This window comes from Phallusia mammillata, chromosome 5, assembly GCF_965637545.1.
Source record: "Phallusia mammillata chromosome 5, kaPhaMamm4.hap1.1, whole genome shotgun sequence".
In the NCBI taxonomy this organism is placed as follows: Eukaryota; Metazoa; Chordata; class Ascidiacea; order Phlebobranchia; family Ascidiidae; genus Phallusia; species Phallusia mammillata.
Window position 1 is genome coordinate 340533 of NC_137256.1, and position 11475 is coordinate 352007.

The window sequence follows — 11475 nt, forward strand, 5'->3', positions numbered from 1 at the left end:
GCCTAACTATCGTTCGCATTGTTATGTCATTTGAAACTGCGTCTTCTTGTTTACAACCTTTTTGCTAAACCAACTACTCAGCTCGGAAACAAAGTGTCAAATATATTTGCAACATTTCACCATGAACGATACAAACACGTCTGCAAAGACGAAGTAGGTTATATAGAAACAGTGGATGGAAATTTATTAAGTCTCCCAAAACCGGTTGCACGAAAAACGAAACATGTTACTTATACATGGTCAGCATGAAGCGGGTTTGCAAGCGAGCTTCGTACATTCAAGCGTGCTGATGTTTTGAAATACACGAGAAAATATCTTGTAACTGGGTTGGTTATGGATGACTGCACAAAGCTTGTTTAAAACCCGCTTTAACACAACACTGCATCAAACTGCGAAATAATTTTGTGAACTTATACACGAAGGCACTGGGAGGTAGAAAAGCCAGATTTATTAATATGGCAAAATCTTGAAAAGGAAACATACCGACACTAGACGGAGCACTTTATAAGTTGACTGGATGAGAGGTGTGTAAATATTTTATTTGGCAACAAAAGTAACTTTTCCTTTAATAATTTTGACATTTCTAACTAAGTAGTCTTGATATTTTGGATTTGACCCAAACCCGGGTTCCACAAAATTTCTTACAAATAAATCAGTAGTAGGAAAAAATGTAAACAAAAATATGCAAACAACAACTGTGCTTTGTTCACCGCCACTGGAGAAAAATGCTGCAAGTTGAAATAAATAACAAGGACTGAAAAAAAAAATTGCATAAATAAAGTTTTCAAACAACAAAAATATAGAATTCATAATTACAGAGAAACAAATTGAACGAAATAACTTCACAGCAATGATATTAGCGCGAGGTAGATGGATGAAGCTTGGTTCAAGTCAGTTCTCAATTTCCTTTATTGCATACCACAGTGATGAATTAACTAGTTTTAACTATTTGAGATGCAAGTCTAAATGTCATCACCATCAGTGTTAATATTTCAAAATGTGAAACTTTTAGACAGGTTTCAATTTTTTCCCCAGACACATTTTGTCGAAATTGATTTTGGTCAATACTAAGTTGAATTTACCAACACTTCTTGTGAATAACTCAGGCGATTTTCCCAACTAATAACAAACTAAAGTTTTGGAATTCAGTATGTAACAAAACAGAATTTGCAATTATTTGGAATCGTCCAATCACAGGAAAGTGTTTGTGCAAACTCCTTTTGTGACATCACACAGTGTCGCGCGACAATATTTTTCCACCATCAACCTGGGTATGGACGATATCAACCAAGCGATCGGAGTATTCTCGTAACAGGGAAACCACCGGTGAATTGTCACTGAGATTGTCCATAGAAATATGATTTGAATCGGTGACAATGTTGAGGTCGGTTATTTGTGAGTGGATCGACCGAAATGTCTTAACCAACTTTTCAACGGCGCGGTCATTTCCATTCCCATAAAATTCCTACAAATAACATTGAAATATTGCAATTATTAAATTTATATGCACCAGAGCAGTGTTAGTAAGTGATGCCAAAATTACCACAAATCACTGATGATGGCATGAGCATTTGCAGAAACGTTTGAATAATAAAACATGTCGCTGTTTTACGTTTATTTGGGCCGTTATTTTCCTCATTAAACTTCTAACCAGATCTGGGTATAGTGGACCATAACACATTTTAAATTTTTGGTTTTCCCTGAATAAACCAACAAAATATGGCTTCTTGGAAAGGTAAAGAACATTGAAATATTTCAATTAATACAGACTGGAGACCACATATTTATATGACCAGAGTCACTAAGAAACACATTTCTAGTTCTGGCTTTAAAACTAACAAAACATGGCCTTTAGGAAAAGTGAAAAATAATTTGTCCTTTTGGCGTTTTAATATGAATTGAGTATATTTTTTAACTTTTTAGTGTTGTTTGACTTTACACAGACTAAAACAATTCCACTAGTATTTACAAGGATTCAGTGCCATGCATTAACTAAGTGAAAATTATTTTTAAAACAATGACCACCACAGAATCAGATTACAAAATTGCATATTTAAAATATGCACACTTTCCCAGTGGCAACAATCTCACCTTCTGTTTGCGATATATTTCTTGCGCCTGGTTGAAAACCGCCATCAAATTCTCGCTCGCTTTGTCACAAGCAGATGCTGCGTCGCCATGACTATCATCCATGTAGTTGTTGTTTGTTTCAAGCTGTTGTTCTTTTGACTGACATTCAGTGATTTCTGTTGGAAACAAAATTATAGGGGTTAATTAAAATTAGGAGTAATAAAATTGATGCTAGTTTACAACATGCAGATTTTGCGGCTCCCACCAAACCTCAGAAAACCACCAAAAATTGCTATGTTAGCTTTCAAGGTAGTAATCTTTCATGATTTTCTAAGGTTTTGTTTTTTTGCGGCTCCATAGAGTCCATACACACTTAAAAAAATACCATTTGGTCCCGACAACAAAAAAGGTTGAGAACCACTGGCATAGAGTGTTTATATTTGACAGCATTCTCACCGAGGTTTCTCCGGCAGTTTTCCACACCACTTGAGTACGGAGGTTCTTCATTATAAGTCTTTTGCAAGGGCAGAGTTTTAGGGGGACATCTTCGTATTTTGGGGGGTCGTTTTTTCCGCAAACTGTCGAGCAACTCGGCAAATGCAGGGGGAATTTCAGTTTGTTTAGAAGTTGGTGTTTGTGGATTTTCAGTCCTTCTGACATCAACCTCACAAGTTTCACTCGGGAGATTATTTGTGTCGTTAGTTTGTTTAATCTGAGTGTCATCCTCAGCAGACTTTAAACCGTTCGACACAATGTCATCTTCTTCAATCCCATTTAATGTTGTTTCCTCCGCTGAAACATCACACAAAACTTCAACACTTGGTGTCGCCACACTACTCGGTTGTGATTCCATGACAACAACATGGCATTGCTTCTGGTCGAGTTGTTTACCAGATTCTGCCAGTTCTTCCATCAAGCTTGCTCCAATCCTGTTAATGTTTCGGGGTGACACAATCCCACCACTTGTTGTTGAACCTTCGTCACTCTGGAAATGTCGAATTCTGCTTCTTGGATCACATCCTCTGCCAACTTCACGGAGGTTTGGTGCAAATTTGGATCACTGCGATATTTCATACGAGGATAATCTTGTGCGGAACCTAGGCTTAAAACTGATTTGGAAACAAAATTTTGGGGCAAATCTGGCAATGTAGGATTACAGGTCGATGTTTTGACAGCATCTTCATGTGGTGACTTATCAGTAGCTCCACCATGTGGAAAATTGTTACTAGTACCTTCATGATTTGACTCAGTAGCTCCATCATGTGGCTGTTCATTACCAGCACCTTCATACAACGACTCAGTAGCTCCATCATGTGGTAAGTCAATGATGGCACCGTTGAGTGAAGGCATTTTGGCAACATCTTCTGCAGGAAGTTTTTCAGAAACTTCAACAAGTGGTGAAGTTTCAGTTTCAATATTGTTTGTTGATGTTTCACTAGCCCCATCTTGTGGTGGTAACTTACTACCCCCATCTTGTGGTGGTAACTCACTACCCCCACCTGGTGATGGCAGTTCGCTAGCCCCATCTTGTGGTGGTAACTCACTACCCCCACCTGGTGATGGCAGTTCACTAGCCCCATCTTGTGGTGGTAACTTACTAGTCCCATCTTGTGGTGATAACTCACTAGTCCCACTGTGTGGTGACAACTCAGTAGCACCTGTTGATAAAACCTTGGCATTGTTTTTATGTAGCGATAACTCACTACCTCCATCATGTGATGGTACCACACCGGCCCCATCAAGTGGTAAGTGATGAGTACCCCCCGATTGTTGTACAACATCTGCACTTTTCATTTGTTCACCAGTTTTTCTGGGAGATTTTGAGAATATCAGCGCCCGGATATCCACGTGTTCGAAACTCGATTGCACTTCACTCGAGTGAGAGTTAATTTCCTCTGTTTCTATGGCGACAGGTTCTAAACCGTGCTTGATTTTTTTGCACAAAGCTGCGTTTTCGTTTAAAATCCTCGAAACCATTGCAAAGTTATTTTCTGAAACAGATTTGTCATCATCCAAATCATCAAAAGCACCACATGGTAGTTCCCCTACTTCAGGTGAATTTTGTGAATCATTCTGAAATTTTTTCATGACATGATGCTGGTTTTGAAAATCTTGTTTTGTGTAAGTCGCGTTTAAATGTTGGTTGTCTTCATCCAGACTTTCAGAGGTCGTCGAAAGGTCATCAGCGATGTGTGCATTTGTCCCAATATTTTGCAGGTTATCTACACGTGACACAACAAATTAAATAAACAACCAAACTTTAAAGGCCCACTTTTGGTAAACACTCGTTTCTAATCAGTGGCTAACAAGATTTTATAAATAAGTCAAGAATTTTTTAGAAACTGCAACTTTAAACACTAAATTCCCCGAACAAACCAAGCTCTTGGGCCCTGGTTGAGAACCACCCATTCAAACATAATTAACCAATAAATCTTCTCACCCAGTAGAAGTTTTTCTTTTTCAAAACTTTCGTCGTCGCACGAACTCACAATAGAAATGAAATCCCCAAACTGAGCCAAGTTTTCAATTTCCTCGCAAATCTAACAAAAATATATGTTTGGTCACGGTCACAGTACATCAGGCCCATTGAAGGCGCCATACTGAATCAGCCGGTCACCAAGCATTCACCACCATATGACAAGGAATAGGCTAGAAAAATCTAGCCTGGGGTGGGATTCGAACCCACGACAGGAGTCTTTCCGGGACTCACGCTCTACCAACTGAGCTACGCAGGCTCAGTGGAGCTTGGTGACCGGCTGATTCGGTATAGCGCCTTCAATTGGCCAGACATACTGTGATTTATATATGAGTATGTCATGATCGCTGGTCTGCATCGACGCTTCAGGGTGGATCCCAGTTATGAATTTATGTTCATCTTTAGTCAACAGTGTAACAAAAATTAAACATCACATATTTGTAAATATATATGCTATTGCTGACAGGCATGAAGGCGACATGTATAGGACGTCCAAACGTCGGAATATAATTACATTTGCCAGAAGAGCTTTATAAACATCACATATTTGTAAAGTTAAATCCCAACATCCCACCTTTTCCTTGTGTAGTTTATCCCCCCATTTCCCCAGTTCAGGTAAAGGTTTGTTGCGTAACACTGCTGACTCATCGCTGGACAAATGCTTAGTCACCCACTTTGGCAACAATGACTCATCAGTATTTTGTTGCTCAGCATCTGAAAAAGCAATTGTAAGTTCTTAAAAAGCCAAACAAAATAAAGGATAAACCAGCAATAAGCATGAAAAATGCCGATGCTTCTTTTAAAATTAAAATTGTACAATGAAGTTTGTGCAGTGCTTAAGTGCTGGTGTGTGTAGTAAGGGAAACAATTAGGGAATCATAATAAAATAAAAGTGTATTCTGAATGTCAATAAATATGATGATAATAGTAACATATCAAACCAGCCAAAACAGTGGTCATTCTGTTTAAATCAAGGAACAAAAATCAAGATACAAAAAAAGATTATAAGTTTAAATATGTGATAAAATAAAATTATTTCAGAAAACATAAATAATATCTTTCTTAATGCAGGATATTTTCTGGGATCATTACCAAAGCAACTCAACAAACACCTCAACTAATGGACAAATCATTTGGAAACCGCAGCAACAGACATTACCTGGATTGTTGTGAAAGGTCAAAGTTGAAGGGTTGTGAAACTCATCACTGAACGGGATGTCCACAGCACCAGGATACGGGGAATCATCGATTATTTCCACTGTGAATTCGTCGTTTGTAGCAAAATACGAGGTTATATTTAAATCTGGACTTCCAGGTGTGGAAGTAGCACCTTTCTGTGTTTGTTTGAGCTCTTCTGCCACCCGATGGCTGATTGTCCAGACAAATATACAACTGTCGGCAGAGGCTGAGATTAAGTGAGAGTTGTGGTCGAACGTGAGGGCAACTGCTACCTTTGAATGCCCGCTGATCATGCAAACACAATCTCCTGCGAGACAAACAAAAGATTCTTGTTAAAAATTTTAATTGGAAAAACAGTTGCAAATACATTAAAGCAATTTAAAAACTGATGCAGAAAAAATGCAAACTTGTAAAAGGCCAGTATTGTGAAATTCCTACCATGAGTAAATGTGCCAGACACACATTTACTCATTTGACATGAATAAAACATGTTTGATTGAATTAAGTGGAAATACTTATTAATACTGCATAACTGCAAATTGCTTTTCAATTTTCTCATCAAATGCAAACCAACACTGACCTGTGGTGTACGGGAGGACATAGATGTTTTTATCAACACACGAGGTTGCAACAAGCGTTTTGCACCAAAGATGTCATATTCGGTTAAATCGCAGTCGCACACAACAAGCACTGAATCACTGATGAATAAAATCCACAGTTAGAATGGCTGGGTTTAAAATTTTGTGGGTTTACTGTTTACTCACTCAACAATGCCATATCAGCCATCGAGTGTTTTCAACATAATGTTGCTCTCAACTGATGTCAGTTGTAGTAGTAGAGAGACTTGTCTGTTCCACAGCTCATTAGTCGAAACTGCAATTACAAATCTGATTTAGACCAAGAATTGTCTGCATCAAGATTAAACAATTATGCTCTCTGTTAAACAACATAATGAGACTAAAACACAAAAATCACAAAAGTGGTACAAAAACAAATGAAGCTGAAAACTGGACAGTTTCACTGTGACTGATATATATATATCTATATAACTAGAAGAGTGGCTTTCTGATATACTTCCATTTTATACATTCTACATGATATTTACCAATTTACTATACACATCATTTGATCTACACGTATGATTGTTTTTGTACACAAAAACAAATGGGTCCCCACACGCGTGTTTGTGCGGATTGACAGTAAACAAATGTTGCGGTGATTTTTAGATTCTTAAGGACAAATTTTTAGAAAGCATTAACCCAACAATAAAACAAATTGTTCATATTCTTTTTGCACTATTATTGTCATATAATTACAAAAACATTAAAAAAAACGTAACAAATACTTTAATTTAATCTCTTGCTTTGACCCAGATATTGTCGTCCAAGGTCGGGTTTTGAACACAATTTTTTTAGAAAGCTGTAACAGTTGTGTTACAGACACACTTTAAAAAGCAATTTGCTGCAAGTGTATACATAACAAATTGTTTTTCATTTAACTTTGTTTCCCAAAACGAGTACCATTGACCTGTAGTAACCTCTCAGGGTGCACACGCCAAACGACTGTTTGACCTTTTGACACCGTTTTCAATAGCACGCCGTCCTGAGTGTTCAACAATACCGTTAAGCCTAATTTTTACATGCCTTGAGCATTGACTCCTAAATTGATTGTCAAAAAAAACGCTACCTTATGACGAAAGAAAGTTCTGAACAGTGTTTGTAATACCTACTAGTTGACCTTAACCCGTAATCATGCGGCCAACCTGACAACGAGCATTTAAAAAAACATTTATTTTGCAAAAAAGTCAAGTTCATTTTTTCATCTTTACTTTGATTAACAAAGATTTGCTTGACATATACAAAACCAAAGCACGGTTATTAGGTTTAAATCACGTCATAGGTGTAAAATCTTCGCCAAAACCAAAAATGTGAGTGATAACTTAATAAAACGACATAGCATTGCTGTGCAAAACAGCTGATTTCTAATCACTGAAACGACGTCTCGTAAAACGTCTGTCCGACGTCAAGCGAAGCCCTCCCGCTATCGTAAACCAGTGAGTTACTCTCTTGGTGCTTCTGCCTACAGTGTCTTTCTTGACCAAACGAGCGTTAGACACATTTACGTTTGGGGGCCTGTGGGTGAACCGCTGGGTAATTCGGGGTCAAACTTCTAGGGGATCAAGTTCAGATTGATAACTAACATATGTCCATATTTGAATAAATTTGAAGCACTCCTTCTTTTCAAAACGAGCATTACAACCCAGCGTTAAAAATTTTATGTTTCGGAGGCCTGTAGGTGAATCGCTGGGTGATTCGGGGTTGAACTTCTGGAGGATCAAGTTTGGATTAATAACTAACATATGTCCAAATTTGAATAAATTTGAAGCACTTTTTCTTTACCACACGAGCATTACAAACCAGCGTTAAAAATTTTACGTTTCGGGGGCCTGTGGGTGAACCGAGGGATCAAACGGGGTCAAAATTCACATGGACCATCTTTAGACCAATATCTGTAATGTGTGTAAATTTGAAAAAGTTTGAACCATTTTTTCTTGACCAAAACGTGGGAACAAATCCGCGTTAGACGGAAAAAAAGAAAAAAAAAATACGGACAAAAACAATATGTGTCCCCTTCAGGGAAGGGGACCCATAATTAAGAAAGCTTAGGCAAAGTAAAAAGCAATGTACAAAGGAAGGTTCGGAAAAATGTCAGATTTTCAAATGTTACAAATTTGGTTCAAACAAAGGCAAATCACTTAAACGTGTGTGTTTCATTTGCCAAATTTAACCTTGTTAACTTGTATGATTTAAATTCCAGCGTTTTAACGCAGTTTATTATAGTTCGTGTAAATGATACTAGTGCATTGAATTTACATTCTATGTCAACTGGATCGAAATAGCCACACCAGTGACAGTTTACCTCGGGAAACATTGTTGTCCAGATCACAATAAAAAAAATATAAGACTTGGATTAGATATTCTAGAATCGAAACAACTATTCTAGAATACCTAGTTATACTAGTTTCAACTTCCCTACATGACAGTTTACCTCATGATCTCGGTTTGCAAACTTCACAGCAGTGACGGCAGCAGAATGATCAGCTATCGTGTTGGACGGAGTATAATCATCGGTAAACATGTGAACACACCGGTCTCTGCTCGCGCTTGCAAGCATCGAACCACAGTGAGAATAATCCATGCCTAACATATCCCGGTCATGCGACGAAATAAATGATATCCTCTTAAACGTCATAAGGTCGTACACACTAAAAACAAATGATTGGTTGTCATAAAAAACACAAAACTACTTAGTCTTAAGGATTACAAAAGAACAAATCAAAAATAACAACTTAAAACCAAATTCCAAATTTACTCTGTCTTGGAAAAACAAGCTAAAATAGGTGCAGTCTAGAAACCAGCGATGAAATTACTGATGCATATTTATGATAAAGAGTGTTTAAATTGTATGCAGAATTCCCTAAAGTGCCCAGGTATAAAGATGACTACAAATTGAATTAGGAAGTATGTTGAATACATACTGGATAACTCCCACTCCTGTCGCCAACCGCCATGTGTTTGACGTCATTATGAACAGAAATGCAACATGCTTCAACCGATGTTTCAGTGTCCGTGGAGGGTTTCTCCATACTTTCCAATAGAATTGTGTGTTTCAGAACCTACAAATATTTAATAACTAACTTATTGCTCGTTCAATACATATATCCTACAAACAGCCACAATATATAATGTTCTTATTGTTCGTCCAATACATATATCCTACAAACAGCCACAATATATAAGGTTCTTACACATGCTTGGTCTTTGATTTTCCAAATCCTGACTCTGCCGTCATTTGAACACGAAAAAAAACAAAATGCTGACTCAGCATAATCAGGAAGAAACTATTATTGCATGTAAACAGGGTTTGTGCCCCAGTGATTTAAATCAGTGTCAAAAACAAAACAAAAATAAGAATTTGACTAAATAAATTAAATCAGAAGGACTTTGCATGTTTCAGTTTACATTAAATTCCAATTAGTGTGGAGAAGACAATTTACCCTAATGAGACATGATTACAGCAGCTGACGTTACAAATTTCATTCATTTTTAGCCACTACTGATGATATTTGAATAGTTATAGTATATCTATTGACATAAGCTTATATACTTTTTGTTATGAATTATGTTATGATCTCCATGGATGTGAAGGTACAGAAACTGACGATGCTTTTTTTGAGCACATTCAACATTTAAAAAAAATAAATGACTAAAAATGATCAGTCACTGTTTTTCAGTATTTTGGATATCCAAGAGCAGTGTGTCCCAATTAATAGGATTTATTGTTTACAATTGTCTTCTGTGATGAAATATAATTTTTTTAGTGATGTAACTTCAATATATGTATGTTGTAAAGACAAACCTTGATATGCCAGACACACGAGCTATGGAACCTGGAAACTGAAGTGACATTTGGTTTTTCAAAATCCATCACATCAGTTATAACAAGTGAGTGATCAGAAAATACAAGATGCAGCCACATGTTGTAGACATCTACTGACGTCGCAAGCACTTCATAACCTCTGCAAAAATCCAATTGTAAGTTCAAAATAATTAATGTAAAAATATATTAAACAATATACATGGATCTGTTCATAAATTTAGTCATAAAAATAACAGCTCAAATAGACGTAAATGCAACATGGTTTATTATTTAATAACTGCTTCTGCAAATGCTCATGCCCACATCAGTGACATTGAGGCAAGTTGCTTTTTATGTCTATTGGGGCCATTATTTTTCTCATTAAATATGTAAAAATTTTAAAACTAACTTTTGCCAAAATATGACTTCTAATCATGCAGCAAAAGCACTGTATGTTGTAGTCTAAAGGAGTTTATTGCAATGATTCCTTCCACCTCCTGCTAAAAGTTAAACAGCAGAAAACTACAACACACAGACCTATACCTTTCAGATGCTGAATGTTGTTTCAAAGTCTTGGATTACAAAGAAAAACTGCCTCAGCCGTTCAAGCCCACCACCTCCATCTAGGCACGACAGTGATATGCATATGAGGAAGGTGACTGGCAATGGAAAAATAGCACCCAATCTTGTCATAATATGGGCTGGAGTAGAAGACATGTTTTGGATGCCATTCTCTCTGTTGCACTTTAGATCTTTGGATTGCGTTTATTATTAATCCTCTAGAAATCTAACAAAACATAAGGTACACGGTAAATTCGGAAATAAAATTGCATAAGGCGGAAAACCTTCTTAGTAAACTGTAAAACAGGTTCATCGGCAACGACGTTTCCAACTTAAATTGAAACTCAAAACTTTCAGAATATTATTCCAAAAACGTGTTACCAAACGATTTTGTCTTTAATCTTCACAATTTTGCGACAAAACGACCAAAAACAGTCTCAACTTTCAAGACACACATTTTCGCCACGTCTGTTTACCAACTGCTAATTGATGACGTAATGTTTATTTTCACAGTTGTTCAATAAATATGTTGTGTGCTAAATATTTATTGAAAATAAATGCACATTAACGAACTCCTGAACTTTGGGTTCCATCAAGGCGAAAAGTATAACATTTAAATCAATTTTGCATCAAAAAGACGCATCCTACTATCGTTCTTACGACAATGAAACGTTGCTTCTCTATTTGAGTTTGCATTCGGCAAAACGTCATCGCGCGGTCAATTTGTAATAAAAATAGTTTATTACCAATTGATTGGCTTAAAACAAAAC

General features: G+C 36.9%; 1 protein-coding gene, 1 non-coding gene and 1 pseudogene across 5 annotated transcripts; all 3 read right to left on the reverse strand.

Annotated features, from left to right (window-relative positions):
* Positions 1-89: 89 nt before the first annotated feature.
* Positions 90-6417, reverse strand: LOC145227559 (uncharacterized; annotated as a pseudogene). The gene is made up of 7 exons (XR_013859922.1): positions 6306-6417; positions 5706-6032; positions 5121-5260; positions 4511-4610; positions 2527-4292; positions 2092-2246; positions 90-1465 (listed from the first exon to the last, which is right to left on the reverse strand). The product of XR_013859922.1 is annotated as an uncharacterized LOC145227559 (transcript).
* Trnas-gga (transfer RNA serine (anticodon GGA)) lies at positions 4732-4805 on the reverse strand. Its single transcript has one exon. It is a non-coding gene; the product is annotated as a tRNA-Ser (tRNA).
* A 117-nt stretch (positions 6418-6534) lies between the features above and the next one.
* On the reverse strand, positions 6535-10892 carry LOC145227564 (mitogen-activated protein kinase-binding protein 1-like). 3 transcript variants are annotated; one of them, XM_080092421.1, is made up of 5 exons: positions 10688-10892; positions 10145-10304; positions 9264-9401; positions 8774-8990; positions 6535-6598 (listed from the first exon to the last, which is right to left on the reverse strand). In XM_080092421.1, the coding sequence occupies exons 3-5, from the start codon at positions 9308-9310 to the stop codon at positions 6548-6550; spliced, it is 315 nt and encodes a 104-aa protein (XP_079948547.1). In that variant the 5' UTR covers positions 9311-9401; positions 10145-10304; positions 10688-10892; the 3' UTR covers positions 6535-6547. The 3 variants fall into 3 exon arrangements, with proteins under 3 accessions (XP_079948547.1, XP_079948548.1, XP_079948549.1); XM_080092422.1 differs by lacking the exon at positions 10688-10892 and adding an exon at positions 10554-10680; XM_080092423.1 differs by lacking the exons at positions 10145-10304; positions 10688-10892 and adding an exon at positions 9534-9681.
* Between the last annotated feature and the right edge of the window lie 583 nt (positions 10893-11475).

Coding starts and splice junctions, on each gene's coding strand:
- LOC145227564 (XM_080092421.1), bottom strand. CDS start 9,310: ATGACGTCAAACACATGGCGGTTGGCGACAGGAGTGGGAGTTATCCA. Junction 8,991..9,263: donor ACAGGAGTGGGAGTTATCCA/GTATGTATTCAA, acceptor ATTTGTTTTTAG/TGTGTACGACCTTATGACGT. Junction 6,599..8,773: donor TTGCAAACCGAGATCATGAG/GTAAACTGTCAT, acceptor TTGTAATTGCAG/TTTCGACTAATGAGCTGTGG.